Source organism: Anopheles merus, chromosome 2L, assembly GCF_017562075.2.
Source record: "Anopheles merus strain MAF chromosome 2L, AmerM5.1, whole genome shotgun sequence".
NCBI lineage: Eukaryota > Metazoa > Arthropoda > Insecta > Diptera > Culicidae > Anopheles > Anopheles merus.
The window spans coordinates 40,894,056-40,920,682 of record NC_054083.1 but is presented as its reverse complement, the minus strand read 5'-3'; the positions used below and the strand labels follow the sequence as shown (position 1 = coordinate 40,920,682).

The window sequence follows — 26,627 nt, the reverse complement described above, 5'->3', positions numbered from 1 at the left end:
GCTGAATCGCTTTCATCGCAGCCAGCGGTGACAAATGCTACGTCACACGCCCGCTAAACGTAACAAATGGGCTGTTCTGTGTTTTGTTGAGCATACCCCCATCCCGGATGGCCGGCGCGTCGAAGCAGGCGACGAAAACGGTGCTCAATTAGCGACATTAACATTTCGTGATAAACGGCTGGTCACGTGTGTATCTGGGCACAACACCGATCGTCGCTCGATCACCTACCTAAGAGGAATAAGGCTTTACCGGTTGGGGCAGTTTGATCATTCATTTCGGTTTCGTCGCCGGTTGAGGCAGGACCTGTCCCTGTGAAAAGCGCGAGTGATCGAAAATTGTTGCTGATCTTTAAAAGTGAATGTGCGAGCTGGAGTGTGAGTGAAGGATGAACCATTTGCTAGCGATTGCTGCCGCCGACAGTTCGCCGACACCGTTCGGCAGCCCTACCGAGTGGCTTGTGGTTGGTTTTGACGCCATATACATCATTTGTCCTATCGTGTAACTAATTTATGTCACCGTTGAACGGACGGTCGGGATTGATGTGTGTGCTTCGGTGCTTTCCTGTGCCTGTTGTCGTTAACAACCGTGGCTTTATTGTGTCCGTATGTGTGTCCTCCTTTTCATCACCAGTTCAGTGGCTATTGTTGTGGCAAACATTGACCTAGACCTCTGCAGTAGATGCTGCGAAAATGGAGCAAACGGAGTGCCGAATGACGGTGACACAGTGGCGAACGATGGGGCCTTTTTATGGACTACTCCTCTTCTGTCGTGTCGTGCCGTGCTGTAATGAAATCTATCCCATCCCATCCTCTTCGAGAACGGGCTAAGTGCACACAACAAAGCCCTTGTTTGTCCGCGCGCCCCTTGGGTTTGGGTGGGGGGCCGGGGGCACTATTCTAGAGTGTCACTGGGCGGCTATGATTGATGGATGGATGGAGCTTCACTCAGCAAGACCCCAAAGTGTGCGCTGCGTTGTCTATGTAATGCTGCCTTTGTGGACGGTAATGGAACAAGCCTGGTCAAACACAGCCCGAGACAATGAGGTGAACGAGTGGCGAATATTAAAGATCTTCTATCTAAGATTGGCACGAAAGCTTATAGGTTGAGCGTATTTGTATTGGCTTTTATTTTCAGTATTTTGTGTGACTTAAGATATTGAATTTCATTTTTGTTATTAAACGTATTACAAGGGGGTTTCAAGCCATTTTCCAATGTACAAGTTGTTATTCACCGAATGCAAGATGCTAATGCACACCTCTCTGATGTATCATTCCCATCGTAATATTTGTAATATTTATTAAGTATGATTTTCAACACTTCAACGGTCTATTGCCATCGTCGTTTTTTTTTCATTTTTATTAAGAAAGCGTGCAAATTTGAAAAGGAGTAAGGTTTAGCTTCAGTTTGATGTGTCGTGTAAATAGACAATCTCATTATTCATTGCGTTATTTTTAGTTGAAAAAACTGTGTGTCACACACACACACCGTCCAGCAACTGGAGCACAACAAAAGTGATAATGAAATCAGCAAACAGTCAATAAAAAGCGCACACTTCACAGTGTGCCATAGCGGGAGAGCGGGACCCACATGTTATCACGGAAAGGGAGGGAAAGGGGGGGAGAATGAATGAAGGATGCAACCAGCATGTATGAACCTGCAGCCAAACCCCGCGTACTTTTCCATTTCCGTGCAAATAAAAACAAAAAGGTCCAGTCCTCCCGTATCAGCTGTGCGCCCGCGTGCCGGATGGCGATGGTGGAGCTTTTCCTTCCCTTTCTTGAGCGCACCGAGCGTGGGAAACCTCCCGCCATCGTCATCGTGGCTCATTTCTCTCCACAGTCACAGTGAGCACGCTCTCTCGCTCTTACTCTCTCTCTCTCTCTCTGACTCACTTTCCCTTTTCCACGCGGTGGGATTTCCCTGACCAGCGGTACGGGCCGCACTATTGCCCCAGTTAGAGAGCGTTTTGCTAGTCCCGAGAAGGGGACGATGGGTGTGCGAGTGCCCGTGAAAAATTAACTGCCGACGGGAGCACGAGCACTGGAGCGCGGGAATGGGCAGCGCGCCAGTCGGTAAGCGAGAGTAAGCGTTTTCCCTTTTTGCTGCTCCTTTTTTTGCTCTCTCTCTCTCTCTCTCTCTCTCTCTCTCTCTCTCTCTCTCTCTCTACTGTTTAGTTTCTCTCTCTCAGGCACGTGTGATGAGGTTCTCACAATGCTTCACTCATCGCTTGCTTAATATCTCTTACTCACCGTTACAGGGGCGTTACGAGGACGAGCCCTTCAGGTGATGAGATTCATCTACAGAGGGCATTTGAAGTACAGCTGTGTGCAAATGTTTAGTTTAATTATTTTAATAAAGTGGTTTTAACAAACAGTATTTTCTCTGATACTCTTACAGTGCTTTGAATTGAAAAGTCCATTAAAATATAAATAATATAATTTACACCTAAACCTTTATCACTCACTGTTAATTATCGAAACAGGAAAAAACAACCTCTTGAAACGAACCCTTGTTCTCGTGCCACTCGCTCTCCTGCTCATCGTTTTTACTCTCCATCATAGAGGAGGAATATCCTCGTGGTCCATCACGCTGTTCCATTTCCCAGCCCATCCCACCCTCGTCTCCTTTGCGCATCCAACGCCATACCGTTCCACCGGCGATGACGGCGATGGCGGGGGTTAAGTTGACAAAACAGTAGCGCCCACTCTCTCCCCGCGCCCAGCCAAAAACTCGCAAGAGAGTGGTGAGATAGCAGCAGCAGCACTCGAGCAAGGCTGGAGAGTTTTTCCTCATCCCTTGGCACGATTTTCCTCCCGTAGAGAAAAAAAAAGCAACCTCGCAAAGCAAGATGTGGGTCGAGCGCCGCCGTGACCGCGCTAGCTCAGATGTGGCTGGAACCTTGACGGGAAAGCATCGGGCATTCGTTGCGCCAACCCAGTGCGGGGTGGGGCCTACACCTGCTTCTTACCGTTCCCAGCTAGCTTCTGGGCTGTCCCAGCGGCAGTGAAAACGGTTCGGCGCTGTGTGATTGTGATTACCAGGTGATCCCCGGGAGATATAGTGTGCGCGTGTGTGTGAATGTGTGTGTACGTTTAAAGGGCATGGAAACCATCCCAAATTGCTTGTGATTTTGTGAAGTTGCACTCCTCTATCAGGATCATTGGGGGAAAACTGCATCAACACAACACCCCAAAACCCTTCTTGTTCTAGCTTAAAAGTGACCAGTGTGCTCCTGAACCTGACCACACTCACAGCACAAAAATCAATTCCGCTCACCTCATTCACCTTCCCCAACGGAGAGCTTTAAATTCAAAATGCCAACTCGCTTCTCAGTATCTATTTTTTGCCCATCCGCCCGGTATACGTGCACGGCGTGACGTTGATGTGTGTATGTGTGTGTCTTTGCACATCCCCAGCTTTTCTTTTTGCTTTCTTTTGCACTGGAAGGGGCAAACTATATTGCACCAAACAAAATGAATCCAAACACTGCAATGTGTCCGTGAGCGAAAGGAAGGATGGAAAATGGAGCGTGATTCGTAATAAACAAAATATTCGCAAACAGTTCTATTTTCGATTGGGTATAAGCAGGCGTGCAGGCCTGGCTAAGGCCAGTGCTGTAGCGTTTTATTTTATTCGAGCGTAGCTCAGAAAAAGGGCCAAAATCCCGCAACGGTTAACAATTGCATTTGAACGCAAGGAATGATCGGCGTCTTTCTCTCTTGCAAAATTATTAGTATTAGCTCATGCGTTGGCCAATGAATTGGCCCATTCTTCCGACCCACCGGATCGTGCAAATTCGATTTTAAAAGCAGCTCAAAAACTTCTCGCAGGCAGGGAGGTCACCGCACAAAGGGTCACAGCCCGGCAACGATAAGGAGAAAGCGGCGTTTGGCAAAGGCCACGCGAGGGATTAATAAAACTGGCAAATTTATGCGCGTGTTTATGCAAATGATGTTATGTTGACCCCGAGCACGAACTCGCTCAAACTTGCCAGACTGCCTCTGCCTTGCCTGTCTTGCGTGTTTTGGAGGGCATCGGGGGTCGTGAGATTTTGCTTTTACCCTGCAACGGACTTTACCTTTTGTTGTGTGGGCGAATTGGATTTGTTTTAAAGTTTGAAAAGTTGAAATTACATTTGCATTGGTTGGGTGTAAGATTAAAGTTACTCTTGCAAAAGAAAAACTATCCCTTTAGTCACACAAACCCCATCAGACCCGATGCACCTTTGAACAGGGTTGGTCGATTTTTCCATTGCTTTCTATCTCTCTCTCTCTCTCTCTCTCTCTCTCTCTCTCTCTCTCTCTCTCTCTCTCTCTCTCTCTCTCTCTCTCTCTCTCTCTCTGTCAGTGTTGCGCCATTGTGTCGAGATATCATTTATTGTCTTCGTTGCAAAACGTTTGGCGTGTTTCTCCCTCCCACTGTCTTTCTTCCCCTCAACCCTAACACGCAAGCACTTTATCTTGTTGACATCGTTTGTCTCTGGGTGTCTCGAACCGTTGTTCAAACGGCAAACATAGTAGCAAACCATGCTCGCCGTCATTGCTTATTGCATCAGCCGCCGCGCGCCAATGGAAGGTTAAATGGTTCGGCAAGCGCGCACGAAACGACAACAGCATAAGAGGACACAGGGGCCGTATTATAATAAAATAAATATGCTAATAGGTAGAGCGCGGGCGCGTGTTGTCAAGCGATGCGCGCCAATCCACCGACACGCAGCAACGCGCTTTCCGCGCCCCGGCGATAAGTAACCGTTGGAGTGTGCTGTGTAATTGTTGTGCTGTTTTCAATTTCCACCCAGACAACCCACTAGCCTTCTTGGATGCTTGTGCAAAGTGCGCGCCGGGCGATAAGAAAAAGGAAAAATGCGTCGCAGGAAAAAAATCAATGCACCGTGGCAGCGGCAGTGAGCAGTGATAATTGTTTGACTAAATCCGGCCCCCGGGTTTAAGTGGCCCTTTTGCGATTGCAGTGATTTGCCGACGGTACACTTCAGCGAACGGCCTCGCGAAGCACCGACAATTAGCAAACTAATAATCAGTTGGCAGTTTAAGTCTCGTACTTCACTTCCCGTCACAATATCAATCGATTGGGACTGTTTGATTTGGGACCTGCTGATAGAGTAGTTGGCCTCTAGAAGTGCGTACGGTATTGATAATTTCGAGAAGAAGAGTGTACCTCTGTGTGTGCGCAGGTGTCGCCCTGGTGAGAGTGTGTGTTAACAGTTAAACAGTAGCAAAAAGCCACCAAAACACCACACATTTGAGCTGCGCGTATTGCACGAACACACTCATCAAGCGAGAGAGACTTTGGGTGAATCGTTGTGGTGAGTAATGGAAACATGGTTTTCAGTTTTCGCTCCACAATACGGGCTCTTTATTGAAGAAAACTATTTCCGTCGAAACTAACACTCCTCCCCGCATTACTGAGCCTTACTTCTAAATCCAATTGGAATCAATCCTTCCCATCACTTCACAAACTACTGGGCGTCTCCATGGCCTTCTTCCTCGAAAGAAGCTTCGCTTTTCCTCCTCTAAACGCACCGTTAGTTTTGTTTTCGGGGTTTATTTCTGTTGCTGGTTACATTTTACAGCTGGCTTCACCGGAGCACCGGTACAGCGATGAACTCACGCTGGACAGTGTTGTGCCGTTCGTAGCATCGCCTGAGGCAGGCTAGTACCGTCCGTACTGTACCACGCTTGAGCCACCAGCGGCAAAGCGAATCCATTGAGCTAGTTGCTGGGTGTAACATATTTTATTTCACTACCGGTACGAGGAAATACGGCCGGATTAATCGGAAATAGCGTTCCTGGGAATGAGAGCGCACCGGCGATGAAACCACTTAAAACGGAATTTCCACTTCCAGCTCGGGAGCTGTGGCGATGGGATGATGACGTGCGTTATTTGGTAGCGCTCAGCTGTGTGCTAAACGATACGAAACTGATTCCTACCCCGATCTGCACTATTAGCTGGGAGCAGTTAGACTGTTTCTCGAACATCGAAATCGAGAGAAGAAGGGTTGTGGGCGGCTCAACGGTTCATTAACGGCGTAGCGATCAAAGCAGGCACCTGTTTCTCGGTTCAGTGCTGCCCATGAATTGGTGCCAACTTGTAAGAGCAATTGCTACTGTGAGTTACTGTGTGCCCTTGACCGTTGTAGCAATTGAGCAATTTTCAAAATTAATAAAAATGTTTGCCACACAACGCAAAAGGGGGAAAACCCTCTTAGCCTTAGCAAAAATTCCTACCAATCGATTTCCTTTCAACAAACCTACCTACCTAGAACACCCCCTTATATTCGGGGAGGAGGCAGTTGCTTGGTAACGCACCTTCAACTTATAAACGGTTGAATGTCACTGTCACGGTCTCGGTCGACATTTTGGCAGCGATTTTTCGGCCGTTGTGATTCGGTTTATTTATAGTCCCTTCGTCGCTTCAACTCGACTACCGAAACGCTCTGTACCGGGCCGCTTTTGTCACGAAAGGAAATAATGTACCGAGCAGTGTGACCGAACCCTGGAGCGAGGGGTTGTTCTCGTGCCACCATCGTTCCTCGAAATGTTCCAAATAATCACTGACCGATGACGTTCGATAAAGCTGAGATCGCGTGACTGGCGGCAACTACGGTGCTTAGCACGGTACACGGTCGTGTTGATTGCTGCGGGTCTGCTTGTTGTGTGTGTGTGTTACCTAAACCGTTTCGATAAATTAATTTAGATTCTTCCTTTCCTACTCCATTCTCTCTACATTTCATTTTCTCTGCGATGAAAGCGGTGATAAAAGCCGGTGCAACAAGTTGTGATTTTAGGATTAAATATGCAAAAGGAATTTTCTTGAACAATCCGCTACGAGATAAGCGACAGTCAAATTGACAGAACTAACTAACATTCCCAACTGCCATTCTCCCGCACAGACAAGCAACGATGACCCGAACGAGGTCCACCTGGACGACGAAATCGAGCGCGTGTTCGGTACGACCGCCGAGAAGGAACGTTTCGAACTGAACCGGCTGCAGGACGAAGTCATCCTGGACAACTCGCCGCTCAAGTACGACGAAGCGCACCGCGTCCCGGACAGCGCGGACGCCACGTCCAGTGCGAGCAACAACAACAACAACAACAACAGCAGCAGCACCACCAGCAACAACAAGCCCTCCGCCAGCAGCAATGAGCAGCCGGGCCGCAGCAAGCCGGTTGCGGCGTCACCGCCGACCACCACCCCGACCAGCCCGATCTCGTTCTCGTCCAAGAGCGAGCCGACCGACACGAAACTCTCGTCCACCGCGAACAACACCACGCTAGCGGACAACACGTCGAACGATTTCAGCGAAACCGTGCACGACGAGCCAGTGGTCGATCAGGGCACGGTGCAGGGCGAACAGTGGGTAAGTAGTGGGAGGGGGGGGGGTGTAGCGCTTTGTGGGGACGATTGGTGATCAATACGAGCATTTGCTTTCTCCCCTCCAGGACACAAGCGCCAGAAGGAATGTGCACTTTGACAAAGACAACAAGGGAGCGCCGATCGAGGGTTTGCCGCTAGAGGACACTAACGAGGAGCGCCGGCGGCGTACCGAGTAAGTAGTAGAAGCGTTGGGTTGCGTGAATCTTTCGTTGAGTGATTCGAATCTCGAATCGAAGTTCCAAAGATTCAAAAATCTCTAAATATTGATAAAAGCACAATCTTCAATCTTCTTGGTCGTTTCCCAGAATTTTTTGGTCCAATTGTATTGGTATCCCATCGGAAAATACCAATAAATTAAGGGAACGAACCAAAAATCTATTGGATACGACCAAAAAATCGTGAAAACGCACCAAAAAATTATGGGAACTGATTAATAAATCGTGGGAAACCCTGTAATAACAGTGCTGCAAAATGTCATGAGCTTCACGAGATTTTCACCAACGAAAACAATTCACATATCCCCGTGGCAGCTTGATGCTCATTGCTGATACTTAGTAAAAGTGCGTCATGACATGCCGAACGCGACAAGCGAATTCTTAAGTCCAACGTGATACTCTGAATGACAAGCTGCCAAATGTCACTGTTTCAGCCACCAACACTCATGACTGAAATGAAGCTCAAATCAGCTCACGTACACAATTGAGATGATCCGTGCCGAGACTCAGTTGGAGGATCAATCACATGCTTGGTGACATTTTGATTAGCACTCAACTCTTGGTCACTCAGTTGGTCATGAGATTTTTGTCGGCGATAATCACGACATTAGTGGAATATACTTGGCGTCTGGTTCTAAGCAACAAAATGGGTATTCTTTCTCGCTCTGTCTGGTTTGATGCTCTGTCGGGTGAAACAGAGCGAAAATCCATGCGCATTTTGTTCTGTCATCAGGAACCACTAGTAGGCACCGCATCTCACCCATGACTATCATGATGATCACCGACTGAAAATGTCCCGACCAAGTGACTGACCAAGAGTTGGTTGCACACAATGTGATGGTCGCCCCAACTGTTTGAGGCTCACCTCTGATCATCACAGTAGAGAACGTGACGCTGACATGATTTTGTGTCAGCTGGAATTTGTCATGACTATGTCAGTGACATTTTGCAGAACAGTTAAAAAAAAAGTCATGGCAAAAGGACTGACCAAGCGATAGTCGCAAAAAGGTCATTAATCATGTATTCGTCACACCAACCGCTTTGAGTATCACCTATGATTATCACAATAGAGTACGTGACGTTGATATTGATTTTGTTTCAGTAAGATTTTTTTATGACAATGACAGTGACATTTTGCAGTACTGATTAATAATTAGAAGCTCAAGCTCTATGAATCTTTGGAGATTTAGGAATATCGAGAAATTCGTGAATCTTTCATGCATCCCGAATCTTTAGAGATTCATTAATTGAATCTTTCCATCCTGGATTAAAATTAATTGAATCGTTTCAAAGATTCATTCAAAATCATGAATCTGAATCAGATATTTACCCAACACTAGTCAGTAGGCCGGCTTTTGCGGGTGCGGTGTAGCATAACTTCCAGGGGCGCAAAAAACCTACTTCCACTGTGCGATCGGGCTCAAGTGTGCCAATGATGCGGGTGTGGCATAATAGGGCGTGCGGTACTCAACTCAACTCAAAGTATTCTTGAGTGGTCGGCTCCGCCCTCGCCCCCCCTCCCCCCCTCTAACCCTTGCATTGTTCTAGTGTTTTCTTGTTCGGGTGAAATTTCCCATTGAAATCCAACACACAATGCACTTAAAACTTTTCACCCCTTAATCCGAACGGATAAACAAGGGACGTAAACTTAATCGAAGAAACATTAAAAAAAAAAACAAAACAATAACATGTCAACCACAAAGTTGTCACGCTCACGTTCAAGTTTTGTCCTTTCCTCCCGTTTCGCGTTGCGTTTAATCGTTTAAGGAAACTGCTGCAAAGCAAACCCGTCCGAAGCAAAAGGTTAGTGGGTATGATGGGGTGGTCTGGCGTCCCAGGTCTGAGAAGTGGGCGCATATGTTTTTTTGTTCATTTCTTTCTCTACTTGTGCAAAATGCATGGCTTTAATGTTTTTATTTAAACTTGTAATGTTATACTGAGTTGCTGATCAAATGCTAATTCTTTTACATTTTTATAGCGCTTTTTTACAGGGTTTCTCACTCTATTGTACAGAGCTGGCACGTCCGAATTAAGTATGCCAATAGTCTCTGTTCAAGTAAGAAACCCTAATACAGTGCGTAACACAACCTTTTTGTTTATTTTACCCGAAAACTGCATTTGGTTGCATAGTTGCGTTACGCACTGTATTTCATGCCAGATTGCATTAGAAAGAATGCAGCAAAACCCTGTTCACTTCGTCCCATTGCTGTACCCGCGGGCAGTCTGGCATGATGATAAACCGTCTTCTCTTTTCCGTTTGCCATTGTTGTCGTTCAATATCCGTGTCCCGGAAATGGGCCCCGGCTCTTTCGGAGCAGCAATTTGTCTTTGTTTGAGGCGTTGATGGTGCGAAAAGCGATCGAACAAGCAAGACATTAACACTATTTCTCTGCTCATAGACGGCATCATCCGCACAAATCGCGGAAGTTTTCGCTGCAAGAGTATCACCCCGAATGGCGACGGCAGAGCGGTACCGAGGGTGGCCCGACCGGGCGCCGCATCTCGGTCCAGCCGGAGGATGCGACGCTGCAGGAGGCCGACATCGACGAGCTGACGTCGCACCGGTCGGACGATCCGCGGGCCCTGCGCCGCCACAAGGTCAGTGCCCAGTCGGGCACGTCGCTGGTGAACATCAACCGGAAGGAGGCGGCGTCGCCGCTCCAGCACCTGCTGCCCTCGAGCAAGTACAAGAAGATGTACGACCACAGCCCGCACGAGGTGTTCGTGCAGCTGGACGAGCTGACGGGCAGCGGGGAGGACCGGGAGTGGAAGGAGACGGCCCGCTGGATCAAGTACGAGGAGGACGTGGAGGAGGGCGCGGACCGGTGGGGCCGGCCGCACGTCGCCTCCCTGTCGTTCCACTCGCTGCTCAATCTGCGCCGCTGCCTCGAGACGGGCGTCGTGCTGATGGACCTGGAGGAGAAGGATCTGCCCTCGGTGGCGTACCGCGTGGTGGAGCAGGTAAGGATGGGCGCGCGAGGTGGTCCCCTTTTTCGGTCTCAAAAATAGAACCGTCTCTTTCTCCCAATCCCATTTTTTTTAGATGGTCGTTGATGAGCTGATCCACGAGGATGATAAGGCGGTCATCATGCGAGCGCTGCTGCTGCGCCATCGCCACGTCAACGAAAGCTCGCACGGCGGATTTTCCTTCGGGCCGAAGCGGAAGTACAGCAGCTACACGAGCCTGCAGGTGAGTCGTCCGGGTCCGGTGTGAATGAACAGTCTCACAGACACCACACGGACCACAACACCAACACACTGTTGCCCATTTTGGACACTTCCGCCATTTTACAACACCCATCCGTAGTGTGTTAGTACTGTCGCATTTTACGCATCACCCTCTCATCACTAATTAACTTCGGTAGCGTCATACAACCTCGCCCAACCTCAAGTGGATCGATGGAGGGTTCCGTTTTGCCGGGAACAGAAATGGGAAAGGAAGAAACGTGGAAGAGACAATTATTTATTCACTAGCAGCATCGCAGCTTGATTGACGGACGAAGGTCCCCTTCAGCCCACAAACACTTACGCCATGGTGGCGTAGCCTTTTGCCGATTAAATTAATTGATTCGTTGTACGCGCATTCGCTCTTTCCTTCCCCATTTCTTGTTCGGCCACTCGCTCATCTCACACACGCTGATTATCTTTCGTTACTCGATCTTGTGTTTCCCACCATTTTCCCCGTTTTTTTTTATTTCTACTTTTAGAACCTAGCATTTCGTATGTATGATCGTAGCATGGAACATTTGGTGTTTATCAGCAACACTACTACTGACACTACTAACACAAACACTAACCAATCGGTAATCAATAGAGCTCTCACTCTTCCTATAGTGCTGTAAATATTTCTCGTAAATACAAACACACGCAAACACACTCACATACTAACGCAAAAGCTGCATTAACCATTAACCGCTCTGGGAAAGGGTCACACCATCGCTCATTGATAGTGGCTGTAACTGTAATGTGGGGGGGGGGGGGGGGGAAAACAGGGATGTTGGTGCCGGTGGCAACGTTGCTAACCCTTGAAGTGCTCGTGCGAGTGAAAATTGCTTTCAGATGGTTTTAAAAAATTGGAGCTTCAATGGGTAATTGGGTTGTGGAATAGGTTTGGACTGGTTCAAGCAAAATCATTGGTTATCTCCTTATCACATCCCCTATTTTGATCATATTTTATATTTCGGACGGTAGAATTAAGATTTAAATGTAAATTTTCTGTAGATGTTATTGATCACGTCCACGTGCTACAGATGGCAACTTGCACGACAGAACAACATGGTTCAAGCCTGATTATCCTACTATGAGTACACAACATAGACACAGATAGCCAAGCGCTGTAGGGTAGGCTGTAGGCAGATCACGACCGACTAAGGTTGTTCTGCCAACTAAGAAGAAGAAGAAGAAGAAGAAGCAGTTATTGATACATTTGTGTGGACTCTCTTTAATCGTTATAGCTCATGTTCTTATTAAGGATTTACAAAGAGACAATATGCCTACTGTGACAGCTGAACAGTCTCCCAATGAAACTCTTCAACTCTCGTACGCCCAAGGTCCATCAATTACTACAGGTCGGTCCGAACACTGTACTTTGGCAAAACTTCATTTGACAGCTTGGGAGTCAAGAGTTCCTTAGCAACTCAAACAAAGTTCTTAACAACCATAACTCTCTTGCTGCTAATCTCCGTAGAAATCTCCATCCATCATTGCTACCAAAATCAGAGGCAAGAACCCACCTGCAGTCTATCTAGACCGCCTTGCGTACGCCTCGAAATTTGGATGTAAAGTCTACCTATTACAGAGGTCGAGTCATTCATTTGATCAAAACCTGTGGGAAAGTTTTGACAGTTGGATGAAAAAGTTTGAATCGTTTTGAGGATTTAGTTGTGGTGAGTCCAGCTTGCTCCACAACTCCGTGGTTGCAATTTACTGCTAACCTCTATGGTTTAGGACCTGCTGCTAAAGCTATTTTTCCTTACAAATATGAAGAAAGATAAAAAAAAAAATACAGCGCAGTTATCGATTATAACTGGAGCAGTGCCCAAAACTGGAATGGAATCATTTGCACCTCAAGCAGGCGAAATCAAAAAGGATAGTGTCCTAATAGTGGTCGTATTTAGTGATGAATTACTAATAAAACTACAAGTTCTTGCATGACGCATTCAAGGGTTAGCGATGACTATGTATGACGCTTGTGAATGGTCGTTTAGTGTCGTGTGCTTGGCTTTGGGCTCATCATATTGGACCCGTACCCCCAGAAAGCTATTCACTCTGGCACACAGATACCTGTGTATGGATGTGTTATTGATTATTATTTTGTTTTCGTTACTCCTTTCCCTCCGGAAATCGGGGGGAAAAAGGCGGAAATTTCGGTGAACATGATATCATTTTCCACCAACCACCGTTCGCTCCATCTAGCCGTGTAGTATTGTACCATCTGTACCATTATCTCGTATCAGACACACACACACACACTCACATTCATGGCAATACACATAGATGGAATGTTATTCATAATCAGCTCACATCCGTCCATCCTGACCCTGAGTTTTGGCAGTGGAGCAGAATCGTTTTAAATATTCGGGAGTGTTCCACATGGTCCAGTGGAGCTTTGATCCACTGAGAGCGAGACAGAGAGAGAGAGAGAAGCAAAGAGAGACAGGAGAAGGAACAAACAGACACAGGGAGCAACAGGCTCGCATTGGGTGCTTTCAATCGAATGTGTTTTTTTTCTTTTCTTTCTTTCGATTTTGTTTCTTCCCCAAACCACTCCTTTACTCTCCACCGCCTCCATCAGTCCCTGTCGATGCGGGCCGAGGACGGTGGCCACGGGGAGGTGATCGTGGGCGTCCGGCGCCTCAACTCGTTCGTAAGCCCCACCCAAAGCTACACGCTCAGTCCGCCCTCGCTGCACCCGAACTCGGTGTACGGCCAGAGCCCGAACCTTTCCTCCCGGAACCACCACCACCACCACCACCACACCCACCATCAGCAACAGCCGGCGCATCAGCCGGCCAAGGATCAGCAGCGCCACCAGCGGCACGCATCCGGTCCGCACCGGTGCCGGCGGTCCGGCAGCCAGGACAGCAGCAGCACGGCGACAGCCGCGGCAGCACCGGTGACCCTAACCACGGTCACCAGTGCCGTTGGTATGCGACGAAATAACTCACCTTTATCGCTGACAGTTGTAAATCAATTAATATAAATATCGAAACCAACCAGCCCTTCTCTCCCCCTCTTTCAACACACACACACACACAGGCAGTGTTTTTTTATATCATGTGTTTTCCTTCAAACACGGCACACATTAGTGGCCAACACAAGTTTTGCTCTCTGTTTTCGCTTTTCCTTCTTCCGCACACGAACACAGAAAAACACACACACACTCCTGATTTGCACCGAGTTTGATCGTAGTTGGCGAGGAGAAGTGATTTAAACGGATGTGGCTTGCGTGTTTTGAGCCTGTCACTCTTTACTCCTGTCATTGCTCTGTTTGTTCTTTTGTTTAATAGGCGAGATTAACTGCTCCTGTTTCTTTCTTGTTGGTTAATGTTGCTGTTTAGGTTTTACGTTTTAAGTTGTTAGATTATTTATTAATCTTTAGTTTTTTTATTTAGTTATAGTTTATAGATCAGTTCCTTAGATGTTTTATAGAATTATTAAAAATGTTCTTAGTATTACATTATATTATTTTTTATCGTTTTTCATCGTTTTTAAATAACATTCTAGAATTATTTAGCTTTCATAGTTTTACAGGTTTTTTAATTTTATATTTTAGGATCATATTTTCTTGTTCATAAAAAATGTACAAATTAATAAGTGGAGAATTGTAAATATTACAAACATTTGCATCATTTTAGCCTCTATAATGCTCTAACCTTGCACGCTTATTTTATATTTTGTGTTTGTTGGGTATTGCTTGCATGTACAGTATGATCGATTTAGCTTGCCTTTTTGGAAGCATGGTGTTATAGGGTTAAGGTGTAATTATCTTAGTTAAATAGTTAATCTCCTCCTGGCAATGCTTTACCCCTGTTACGAACTTTTATATCGTTCCGATAGTCTATCCCTCCCGTTAACGAAACGCTACCATTTCCACCAACTAATTCAATCTTTCCTCCTATTCAATCTCACCACCGATTCCCCCTCCCGAAAACGCACCCAGAGTGTGGATGACAAGAAGCCACGCATCGTACCGGCGACCGAGATCAATGGGCACGGCGGTGGCCACGGTGAGACGCGCATCAACATCAGCGAGGAAACGTACACCTCCTCGCAGGAGGACATCAAGATGCGCACGCAGAAGGAATCCATCCTGAAGCGCATCCCCGAGGGGGCGGAAGCGACGACCGTCCTCGTCGGTGCGGTCGACTTTCTCGAGCAGCCCACGATCGCGTTCGTCCGCCTGGCGGAAGGTATCCCGATGCCCAGCATCACGGAGGTTCCGATCCCGGTGCGTTTCCTGTTCATTCTGCTCGGGCCGCAGAAGACGGAGCTGGACTACCACGAGGTCGGCCGGTCGATCGCCACGCTCATGTCGAACGAGCACTTCCACGACATCGCCTACAAGGCGGACGATCGGCGCGAGCTGCTGTCCGCGATCAACGAGTTCCTGGACGACTCGATCGTGCTGCCGCCGGGCAAATGGGAACGGCAGGCACTGTTGCCGTTCGAGGAGCTCAAGGCGAAGAGCGACATGATTCGGCTGCGCAAGAAGAAAGCGCTGGACGAGAAGATCAAGAGCAAGCAGTCGCAGCTGCTGACGAGCGAGGAGGAAAAGAAGCTGCTGGCGGCAGCTGGCGGTGCGGGCGATGGTGGTGGCGGCGATGGGAAGAAGCCACCCAAAAACCCGCTGGAAAAGACGAACCGCCTGTGGGGCGGCCTGATCAACGACATCAAGCGGCGCTACCCGATGTACAAGAGCGACATCATGGACGGGCTGAACACGGAAACGCTGGCGGCGACCATCTTCATGTACTTTGCCGCCTTGTCGACGGCCATCACGTTCGGGGGGCTGTCCTCGGACAAGACGCACAACCTGATTGGCATCTCGGAAACGCTCGTGTCGGCCTCGATGGTGGGGCTGGTGTTTCATCTGCTCGCGGGACAGCCGTTGGTCATTATCGGGACGACTGGGCCGCTGCTACTGTTCGACGAAGCGCTGAACCAGTTTTGCATCTCGAACGACTTCAGCTTTCTCACGGTGCGGGTGTACGTGGGGTGCTGGCTGGCGGTGATTGCGCTGGTAGTGTCCGCGTTCGAGGGCAGCGTGTACGTGCGGCTTTTCACGCGCTTTACGCAGGAAATCTTCTCCGCGCTCATCACGCTGATCTACATCGTCGAGACGGTGATGAAGCTGCTGTCCGTGTACAAGCGCCATCCGCTGTTGGCGGAGTACCTGTACAAGAACGTCACCGAGCCACAGCCGCTCCCGATGCCCTACCTGGAGGAGGAGCGCAATGGAACGACACCCACCTCCGAGCTGCTGGCCGAGAGTCTAACAACGGCCGTGAACGGTACGATCGCAATGGCACAGGACGCGGCCAATCTGCTCATCCCGGAAGACGGCACCGGGCCACTGAACCGACCCAACACGGCCCTCTTCTGCACCATCCTCACGCTCGGCACGTTCTCGCTGGCCTACTATCTGAAGCTGTTCCGCAACTCCCACTTCCTGGGGCGTAACGCCCGCCGTGCCCTCGGTGACTTCGGTGTGCCGATCTCGATCGCGCTGTTCGTGCTGGTCGACTACATGATCCCGCAGGTGTACACGGAGAAGCTCAGCGTACCGGAAGGCCTGTCGCCGAGCGATGAAACGCGCCGCGGATGGATCATTCCGCTCGGTGGCGTTCCCGGCTGGATGCCGTTTGTTGCCGGCATTCCCGCCCTGCTGGTGTACATCCTGATCTTCATGGAGACGCACATCTCCGAGCTGATCGTGGACAAGCCCGAGCGGGGGTTGAAGAAGGGCTCGGGCCTGCACATGGACATTGTGCTGCTGTGCTTCCTGAACACCGTCTGCGGGTTCTTCGGTATGCCGTGGCACTGTGCCGCCACCGTACGGTCGGTGACGCACGTGTCAGCCGTCACCATCATGTCGAGGTAGGTAGTTGGAACCAGTGGTCGTACCAGTAGAAATCTAACTCCAAAATCAAATCCTCTCCACAGAACGCACGCCCCCGGAGATGCGCCGCACATTACGGACGTGAAGGAGCAAAGAATATCGGGCTTCTTCGTGTCGCTTATGGTCGGGTTGTCCGTAACGATGGCTCCAATCTTGCGCCTCATCCCGATGTCCGTACTGTTCGGTGTGTTCCTGTACATGGGCATTGCTTCCATGAGCGGTGTGCAGTTCTTCGAGCGGTAAGTATCCCATCGATGATCGTGGAACTCTAGGCAGGATCATGTCTTCACTGCAACTTCTTGGAAATTCCAACCACACAGATTGCGGCTGTACCTGATGCCGGTGAAGCACCATCCACAAGTGCCATTCGTGCGACGCGTCCCGACCTGGAAGATGCACCTGTTTACCTTCGTGCAGATACTGGCGCTGGCCATGCTGTGGGCGGTCAAGTCGTCCCCGTTCTCGCTCGCCTTTCCCTTCTTCCTGATCATGATGGTACCGATCCGGAAGCAGCTGGAGAGCATCTTTTCGCCCCTGGAGTTGCGTGCTGTAAGTTTTATATCTCTTCCCCAGGGTCCAGAGATCACTAAAATAACGCTTTTGTATCTTAACTTTTAGCTCGATGGAAGCCAACCGAACGAAGGCGCAGAGGATGAGCCCGATTTCTACGAGCAGGCTCCCATCCCTGCTTAAGGACCGGGGGATACTGCGCAATCTACGCCGCACTGAGCCTACTTTTGAGCTGTTGGCTCAAACACAAACGGCTTGAATTTTTCATGAATTTTGTCTACCGTTCTTCAGCCGATCATCTGTCGAGGACGATCTGCATGATCAAATGCAAAGCGATCACGTTAAAAACTAAAACACAGCAACCAAGCAACACCTAAAGGCAACAAAACCAACCCTAAATATATATTTATTGCAAACACATGTTAACTAGCGGAGCAACAACGGAGGAGAAGAAGCGGAACAACACCGAAGTAAAAAAAACAACAATTTTCGCGTAAAAAAACACACACACCACATATATAGTGAAAAGACGTCTCCTTTTACGTAACGAAATTATTAGGCGTAGGAGTAGGCAATTCTATTAAAAACAAAAAACCGTAGCATAAATCAAAAGCAACAATCTATTCTCCATAATTCTTCTCTTCTTTAGAGGGAAGGAGAGAGCGAGTAAGAGGGAGAGAAAGACAGAAAGGGAAATATGAGAGAGAAAGAGAGAGAAAGAGAAAGAGAAAGAAAGAGAGAAACGCGAAGGACAACAAACGCGATCGAAAAACCACATCTCACACGTGGAAATTGAGTGTGTGTGTGTTTGAATGTATGTTTAGGTGTGCGTGTCTACAACAGTCTGTGATCAGTATTACTTACAGGAATGCATCGGAACACAACCGCGCGATGGGGGCAATAAAGAGATGAAGCAAAAAAAAATAAACAAAGAAAACAGGCGCACAGCAAAATGTAATCGAATTACAAAATCCAATCAAAAACAGTTTGAACCGAATTGATCTGATCGGTAACCGATCCCTTATTGGTCCCCCCATTATGTTGTACCTTCACATCACCTGCAATGGAACGAACGAGCTCATGACTCCCCATGGTGTAGTGGCATCGGAGGAATCGAATTGTTTCATTATTACAGCTCAAACGAGATAAATATCAAAATGGTGTATTTTTGTGACCTATTTAAAGCCCCAATGTTTTGCTAACTGTGTGTGTGTGTATGAGAGAGAGAGAGAGAGGGATGGTTGGAGGAGATTGTTGTTGTGTAGTGTTGTGTAGTGTTGCTGGCCAAGCCAAGCAAAAGTATTGGATCGTTTGATGTGTATATGTGAGTGTGCGCAAGAGAGAGAGAGAGAGAGAGAGAGAGAGAGAGAGAGAGAGAGAGAGATGCGATCGAGCTAGGAGGAAGGAGGATTTGTTTCTTGTTTATGTTTCTTGTTGTATAACAGATATTTTATTTTTCCACAAAGCTTGGAAAGAGAGAAAGAGAGAGAGAGAGAGTATATATATACATATAAAGCTATTCACATTATTTGCTTCGCTCGAAAGACAGTTAGAACGGCCAAATCTGGACCGCCTCAAGGAGGGTTACTTAAGAAACGCCACTAAGCAACACTGGACCAGCGGATGGATCGGCGGCACAGGATGATTGCGCGTGTGTGTGAGAAATTCCTTTCCACATGCAAGGAGGGTGCGTTTATGGAAGGAGAATTTTATCTTACTTCAATATTTTTTAGATAGCCTAACGTAACTAGAGAGAGAGAGAGAGAGCGAGAAAGAGCATAAGCCTGCCTGTCCGTTTTGGGCGAGAGGGCGAGGAGGGATGACGGTGCGTGCAGCTGCCTGGTTAGGGCGCTGAGGCTCTTGGCATTACACTTACACTAGATTAGTGCATAGACGGTATGAATTGAAACATTTATTCTTCAATTTTTCCGCATCATCCTGAGGACATTATTAGCCTTTCTGATAGCGTGTTAGTGCAACCGAACCAGCCGGTACAAACAATAAATGAACTAAACCGACACAGGGTGTTGCATTTCTTCCTGTATTGTGCTACATGTTACATCCAAAACTAGTTCGCAGTTGAGTTGATTTCTTCGAATAGTTTTATGTGTATATACTTAGGAATAGCTTGAGGTACGATTCTTCAACGTCCTTCAGTAGTCCTTCGGCCACATGTTATTTTCAGCCTGCCTCTTGGGCTGAATGATCGTAGGGGATGAAAGACATAACCTGTGCTGGACTGCCTTATCATCTTCCCAGTCCGCATCATTGCTTTTAGCGATCTCGTTGACTGGAGGTTTCGAAAGAGAGAAAGATTTCGGGATACTTCGTACTACGAATACCATTTACAGACTTTTAAATGTTTGAATGTTCCATAAAGCATTACGCGACTTCACCAAGTCATTTTGTTATTGTATGCATGTAACCTACTGACTACAATCGCTCCTCTTTCAGTGCATAAATGATCTATTTATATATTCCTGTAATCGTGGGTATGCAGGACGTTTTCGATAGCGTAATTTAGTATTGGGCTAGCGCCATCTACCTGAGGCTAGCAAAAGCTGTCAACAAACGCTGTGTTGGATTATCAAGCGATGGATCGTATCCTTTTTTTTATCGTTTCTTGATACGGAAAAGGGTGAAATATGCATACAGAATGCTTATTCCCATTCATTCCAAAATCCCGTATCCTTTACGAATGACTCGGGCAAAGCCAGAAGCAGCTCCGTCGGCTCTGGGCGGCTTCGGAGAGCTTCGAAAGGCTAGGACCGAGGACCCCTCCAGGCGGAATTAACGGTTTGATTTAGCTGGAATCGTATCCGGAGTAGCAATGCTAGGAAGTTTTTCCATCGCGTCGTAAAGGACATAGTAATCGTAGCTGCAAGTACATATGCGTCGTTCCTTCGTTATATCATATGGGCCAGGTAACGTTTTCAACACGATTCTTATTAGCTTCTATTTCGATTACACACTGGACTATTCGAGGACATCACACCACTACCTGCTGGCAGTACAAATTCCCCCATGCGTGGCAATTAATACACCACCATCACAATCACGCCCATCGCACCAATCAGCTGATTACCAAATTTCAAAAACCGCAACGGAATTCCACCAAACCGGCAAACTGCAAAACAAACCTCCGTTTATAACCGCCGCTCGACGGGCTGCACGCGCGCTCCGTAGCCAAATGTCACAACATTACCCCCACACACGCACACACACACAAGCGCACCGCACACACTCCGCGGCTTGACAGTCGTCGTTTTCCCACACACACGAGAAGAACAACAAAAATGTCCAATCGCTTCACTGTTTACTAACTGCTTTGCTCATGTAATTGATGTAACTTCGCGCGAGTGTACGTGCAAATTCGCCTTTCCCGTCTACCGCTGCACGGCAACACAGGGCCTCCTTCGCCCGGAAAGTGAACGCCCGAAAATGTGGATCCCCCCGAGAGAATGTTCGATGCCGTACGCGCTGTGGTACGTATCATGTTTGGTGGTTTGTCGTTGTCGCGGAGGGCCGTGTGTATGGGGGGGACCTGTCCGTCTTCTATCTGTGGCGCAGTTGCATATTGCCCAGCATCAGCACGTTCCCTGCAAGCAAGGGTCCAGCGTTCGCGCGCGGAGGGGTGGATGATTCAGATAGATTATCGCCACATGCTGTGTGACTAATAACAATACAATGGACGCAAAACTACTTTCTTTTGCTTGTAACATCGGTCACGTTTTAATTTTGTACATTTCTTGTTTTTTGTCTCTCTCTCTTTGTCGTTTGTCGGAACAGGGTGAACGAAACAACGAAGGTAACATCGCGCTACTTCCTGCTGCAACACCGCAAAGGGCATGGAAGTCTGCGGGGCTTTTCCTCGATGTTGGTGGGAACGCTGGACAACGTACTCGACACGAAACCGTCCCCGTACAGAATTTTGCATTGCCAGCCGTCGACGGGATTATGCTTTGGTAAGTTGAACTCCTCCCCAGCACTGTGTGCGGCCTGTGGACGCTCGTGTTTGGTGCGCGCTGAGCTTATCAAAAACGGCCCAGCGTACCAGACCTCTCTGCCCGCCAGAGCTAAGCGATAAGCACCCTACCGAATGGATGTGCCTTCGAGGAAGGCATCATTCATTCGGATGACATGCATCAAAAACAGGGACAGCACGACGTCATACCTTTTTTTTTTTGTTAATTTATTTCCCCCTTTCCGCTTTCGCACAGAAATTGCCGCCGACATCACGCTGGAAGCGATTATGCTCGACTGGGACTGGCTGGCGAAGAACCTGTTTCGCGTGATCAACGAGATGGAAACGGAGGAAGAGATTACCAACTTTACCATCTGCAAAATCCAGTCCCTGCTCGCCCACAGCTCCCGGCCGGCCGAGGAGCAGAACGATCCCACCAGCTTCCAGGTGGCGGTGTGCAAGTTCCGCGAAAAGTTCCGCATGCCGGAGGACGAGAAGCTGGTCAACTACTACTACTGTAGCTACTTTCGCAAGATACCGCGCCAGGGCCAGCTGTACCTGTCGCTCAACCACATCTGCTTCTACTCGTACATACTCGGCTCGGAGAGCAAGCTGTGCTTCCGGTACAACGAGCTGACCGATATCAAAAAGTCCGGCAACACGATCACGGTCCGGGCGGGGCAGCAGGGCAGCAAGGAGTACACGTTCGTGTTTCTCTACTCGCCCGGCGAAGCGTACCAGCTGATTGAGCAGCTGAGCAAGCTGACGATGCAGAAGATGATCCAGGATCCGGACCGGCCGATCGTCGACCACGATCCGGTCATACTGAAAAAGATGGAAAAGAACGTCGCCCAGAAGACGCTGCTGTTGCGCGATCTGACCGCGCGCCAGCAGTCGGACGAGTACCGGATACACTTCCGCGTGCCCAAGGCGGAGATACTGGACGGCATGATCAAGGCGTCGCTGTGGGCACCGTACACGAAGAAGCACATCAACGGGGTGCTCTATCTGTCGCAGAACTATCTGTGCTTTAAGAGCGATGTGTCCAGCATGGTGTCGTTGGTCATACCGTTAAGCAAGATTGTTGTAAGTGGCTGAGAATCTTCCGTTTAAAAAAACAAATCGTTGATCAATCTAACATTCGTTTCTTCCAGAGCGTGGAAAAGAACGATGACCCACACAACCGGTTTAGCAATCGAATCATCATCACCACCTCGGATGGGAACATCTTTGTGCTGCAACACATCTTGGATCGAGAGTTTTTGATAACGAAAATCTCAGAACTACTCTCGAAAACCGTCCTGTAAGTGTGGCACTGCTCGAAGTGTTTTAGCCAAACATGTTATAGAGCTCTATTTCGCCCCCTTTTACTAGACCGACCCGTGTACCTGACGATCTGGATTGGATTAAGCAGGAACCGTTGATGCATCTGTACAAAGATACAAACAACCGAGCGTTCGATGATTTGCAGGCGGAAAAGGTACGATAAATGCGAATTTTAAATCTTTGTTGGTTGCTGATAATGTTTCCTCTCTCTCTCTCTCACCACAGATGAAACGCTGGGAGGAACACTTTTCCCTGTACGGACGGGGCATCTCAATGTTCCGCACCACCGACACGATCAACCTCGTGATCGAGGGCATACCGGACCAGCTGCGGCGCGAAGTGTGGCTCATCTTTTCCGGCGCCATACACATGAAGATGATGCAACCGAACCTGTACCAGCAGCTGGTGACGAAGGCGAAGGACCAGAGCCCCGTTTCGTTCGAAGAGATCGAGCGCGATCTGCACCGCTCGCTGCCGGAGCATCCCGCATTTCAGACGAGCATCGGCATTACGGCCCTGCGCCGGGTGCTGCAGGCGTACGCGCTGCGCAACCCCGAGATAGGCTACTGCCAGGCGATGAACATCGTTTCGTCCGTGTTTCTCATCTACTGCGACGAGGAGGATGCGTTCTGGATACTGTGCTGCCTGTGCGAGTCGCTGCTGCCCGACTACTACAACGATCGCGTCGTCGGGGCGCAGATCGATCAGGGCCTGCTGGACGAGCTGATCGCTAGTCATCTGCCCAACCTGCACGTGAAGCTGACCGAGCTGGGCGTGATACGGATGATTTCGCTCTCCTGGTTTCTCACCATCTTTCTCAGCGTGATGCCATACGAAAGTGCGCTGCACATTATCGACTGCTTTCTGTGTGACGGCGCAAAAGTGATCTTTATTGTAAGTGTGTCTCAAAGCATCTGCTTCGATTGCATTCCATTTCATCGCTTGCTTTGGGTTCTTTTTCCCCGTACAGATAGCTTTAAAAATTCTCGAATGGAACCAGGAAAAGCTCCTGAACTGTAGCGACGATGGGGAAGCAATGCAGCTGCTGACCACCTTTCTGATGGGCATCTTCAACGATGAAGTGCAGCGAATCATTATCGAGGACAAGGAGAAGCAGCAAATCAAGGTAATTTAATCGCAAAGAAGAGTTGATTGGCAAGATCACATTCATTTAACCTTTGGCCACCGCCGCGCTGTGCTTGCGCTTTCCAGAGCCAATCGGTACAGACGCTCATCTACGAAGCATATCTTAAGTTTGGTAAGGCAATAACATCACAAAAGATTGAAGAACTGCGCAACAAGCACCGCCGGCTGACCGTACATCAGCTGGAGAAAGATCTGGAAAATAGTGTGATAAAAAACTTCAAAGACAATGGGTATGGGTATTCCAAAGATTCCGTTCCCGTTTTTGTGGTGGCGCAATTAACAATTGCTTCCATCCTGTGTTTGCAGGTATTTCGACAGCGAAGAGCTGCGCATGCTGCTCTGCTACACGAAGGATGAGAAGAACAGCTTAACGGCCCGATCCCGTCCAACGTCGGTGAATGGCGGCGAGCCCGTGTACGACGTAACGGTGCTGAACGATGCGAAGAAACGGTGCCGCGACAATCGGTACGACTGCTTCCGGGTGGATTACGAAACGTTTCGCAAGCTCTTTGTCGATCTGACACCGTGGGGCCACTGTCAAAACATTGACCTGCCCGAGAAACTGTTCCGGGTAGGTTGCAGCAGCTTTTGGGGTTTTAGCAAAGTATTTAACGCCCTGCTTTGGTGCACTTTCCAGCTGATGGACAAACAATCGTGCGGATATCTCGAATTCAAGCAGCTCATCTTTGCGATCGGCATCATCTGCTCGAAGCGGGCAACGGAAAAGCTGAAGCTCCTCTACATCCTGCACCTGCCGCCGCTGCTTACTGCGCAGGAGCTGGAATCGAGCGGTGGTGGTGGCGGTGGTTCGCGCGACTCCGACACGGAGGTGGCGACCGAGGCAGAAAGCTTCTTTAGCGACAATCCGCTCGAAACGCTCAAATCGCTACCGTCGCCAATCGACATCAGTCTCGAGGCGTCGTCGGACGTGGAGAATCTGTCGCTGTCGCAGTTTAACGCGACCACACCGAACCTTTCGATGGACGATTCGCACTCGCACAACGCGGAAACCTCGTCCATCTTTTACGTGGAACTGCCGGTAGCGAGTATGAGCGCTGCTGGTAGTGGTGGTGGTGGTGCCGGTCCCAGCACTAGCAACGCCTCCGGTACGAACCTCGGGGAGGCGGAATCGTTCGGCTCGCGGTCGGACATTAGCGATCTTGGCTTCCAGCGGTACGGCAGCAGCCTGGATGAGGGTGGGGCGAGCCGTCGGAACGAGGCGCGCAGCATCAGCGGGCTGCGCATCTTCCTGGACGAGCCCGACTCGAACTTTACGTACAAAACCATTCCCAACATGACGCAGAAGAACTTTATCTCGCTGTGGACGACGCTGCTGGAGATACTGAACAAGGAGCGCAAAGTAACCGACCAGGAGGTTCAAACGTCCTGTAAGGCCTTCTAGCTTCTATGTCCGGTCCTGCCATAGTAAACTCCCCAAAGCTTATCTCATTTTGCCTTTTTCACCTGTTTTAGATAAAACACTGATATCGCTCGGGGAGGATGCGATTCTCAGCCGGCGGGACGATAGCAACGACAGCTTCACCCAGCTAGCGATGGAAGGCGGAGAAGTAGTGCGTAACTTCAGCCTCAAACCAACTCTCCAACGACACGTTAACTTTTTTTCATCGTTTGTTTGTTGCGTTTCAGTTTGACCCGAACGGCAATCCTTCCTCCTCCAGCTCGGAACGTACGCCCAGGCACAGTTCCGCCAACGCACCGCCGGAAGCGGTCTGGGAGATTTCGCTCAACCAGTTCGTGGCCACCGCCATGTCCGTCGGCATTATAGAGGAACAGTTTTCGCGGCCCTTCTCGATCAATTCGCGCGTCGAAAAGTTGCAGAAAAATCGACGAAAGTGCAAAAGCTAGATGCCTCGATAAAAGGCTCCTTCTTGTCCGTACATTTCCCATCTTCCCGTTTCACGACCTGTCTCTCTCTGCCTCTCTCTCTCGCCCATTCCCTCTCTATCTTCCTAGCTAAACAAATCACAAAAGTCAAACGCTTTTTCTGTGCGTGTTAAAAAAAGTGCTTCTCCGGCAATCAACGACGATTGTCGGACGTCCCATCCCTTCAATCTGCTGCTGCAGAGGGTGCTAATTGTTGCTAATTGTGGCTATAAGTTGTTATACAGTGAACCCCCCGTTTGCCAATCGGTTTTTGAAAGTGATCGTGATGTATTTCGGTACGATAAATTTATAAAATTGCGCCCCCCCGTAGCCTTTAATTTCTTGGAAGCGTATTGTAAATTATTACTCACTCTTTTTTTGTTCTTCTGTTGCCTGTTGCCTGTTACCGCAGCGCGCCTTTTCTTTTTACAGGGTTTTCCAGGGGTTCTCATAGGGTTGTGAGACACTTTATTGTCTCTTTCCTATAGGAAGTGAACTCCATTTGATGGAAATTGGACTCTATGGCACCCTTTTTAGACAGGCTCCTTGGAAAATCCAATTGGATGTGTCTATCCAGGGATTTGTGCTATTATGTTCCTTTCTTATAAGAAAGAGCCAAAGAAGTGCAAGGAACTATGGGAACCCCTGGGAAACGCTGTACTCTGCAAAAGTGCACTCGATTTGCATAGCAAAAACGCAGGGCAAACGATCGTACGTTGCAGCAGGCGGTGAACCCACATACCGATGGGAGTTTAGTTAGTGTTTGCGAAATAAAGGAAGAAAGCACCGAACGTAACCGAGCTTTGCAAGGGGTCGAGCAACATCGTAGAGGAGAGGTGTGTGGGTTTTGTTTCCTTTTTTTTTCTTTGTTTGCGGCAATCGGTTCCGCTTAGATGCGAATATTATATATATACACATTCTATAGGAAGCTATTTTACAAGAGTAAAAATCCAGCAATTATATGCCAAACAAGCGCGTCGTCTCTTCTTACTTTACTGCATCCGAATGCGAGAAGCAATTGCGTCTTATGAGTTTGTGATATTTCTTCAACAAACGGACACA

The 26,627-nt window shown here is 48.7% G+C and overlaps 2 protein-coding genes and 2 long non-coding RNA genes across 16 annotated transcripts in view; 2 read left to right on the top strand and 2 right to left on the bottom strand.

The window, feature by feature from the left end:
- LOC121593368 (anion exchange protein 2-like) overlaps positions 1-18,198 on the top strand; it is a 37,434-nt gene extending 19,236 nt beyond the window's left edge. For 7 of the 13 annotated variants that reach the window (XM_041915643.1, XM_041915644.1, XM_041915646.1 and 4 more), the window contains 10 exons: positions 6,912-7,382; positions 7,465-7,571; positions 9,382-9,417; positions 10,014-10,575; positions 10,658-10,804; positions 13,409-13,798; positions 14,777-16,713; positions 16,780-16,974; positions 17,056-17,284; positions 17,354-18,198. In XM_041915643.1, coding sequence (XP_041771577.1) covers positions 6,912-7,382; positions 7,465-7,571; positions 9,382-9,417; positions 10,014-10,575; positions 10,658-10,804; positions 13,409-13,798; positions 14,777-16,713; positions 16,780-16,974; positions 17,056-17,284; positions 17,354-17,428 — 4,149 coding nt within the window. In that variant the 3' untranslated portion in view covers positions 17,429-18,198. Of the gene's footprint in view, positions 1-248; positions 462-6,911; positions 7,383-7,464; positions 7,572-9,381; positions 9,418-10,013; positions 10,576-10,657; positions 10,805-11,321; positions 11,418-13,408; positions 13,799-14,776; positions 16,714-16,779; positions 16,975-17,055; positions 17,285-17,353 lie in introns of those variants that run through there. The other 6 variants (XM_041915639.1, XM_041915649.1, XM_041915647.1 and 3 more) reach the window with 6 other exon arrangements.
- On the bottom strand, positions 5,344-6,448 carry LOC121593373. Its single transcript, XR_006004769.1, has 2 exons — positions 6,278-6,448; positions 5,344-5,807 (listed from the first exon to the last, which is right to left on the bottom strand). It is a non-coding gene; the product is annotated as an uncharacterized LOC121593373 (long non-coding RNA).
- Positions 18,199-18,560: 362 nt separating the features above from the next.
- LOC121593374 lies at positions 18,561-20,517 on the bottom strand. Its single transcript, XR_006004770.1, has 2 exons — positions 20,451-20,517; positions 18,561-20,372 (listed from the first exon to the last, which is right to left on the bottom strand). It is a non-coding gene; the product is annotated as an uncharacterized LOC121593374 (long non-coding RNA).
- On the top strand, positions 20,515-26,348 carry LOC121593370 (TBC1 domain family member 9). Its single transcript, XM_041915652.1, has 12 exons — positions 20,515-20,730; positions 21,035-21,210; positions 21,466-22,295; positions 22,364-22,512; positions 22,584-22,689; positions 22,761-23,429; positions 23,506-23,661; positions 23,748-23,911; positions 23,988-24,252; positions 24,319-25,069; positions 25,155-25,252; positions 25,329-26,348. The coding sequence occupies exons 1-12, from the start codon at positions 20,687-20,689 to the stop codon at positions 25,545-25,547; spliced, it is 3,627 nt and encodes a 1,208-aa protein (XP_041771586.1). The 5' UTR covers positions 20,515-20,686; the 3' UTR covers positions 25,548-26,348.
- The last annotated feature ends 279 nt before the right edge of the window (positions 26,349-26,627 follow it).

Bases quoted from the DNA above. Each gene is read 5' to 3' on its own strand.
- LOC121593370 (XM_041915652.1), top strand. From the start codon at position 20,687: ATGTGGATCCCCCCGAGAGAATGTTCGATGCCGTACGCGCTGTG. The intron at 21,211-21,465 runs GTAAGTTGAACT...GCTTTCGCACAG, and splicing joins GTCGACGGGATTATGCTTTG to AAATTGCCGCCGACATCACG. The intron at 23,430-23,505 runs GTAAGTGTGTCT...TTCCCCGTACAG, and splicing joins GCGCAAAAGTGATCTTTATT to ATAGCTTTAAAAATTCTCGA.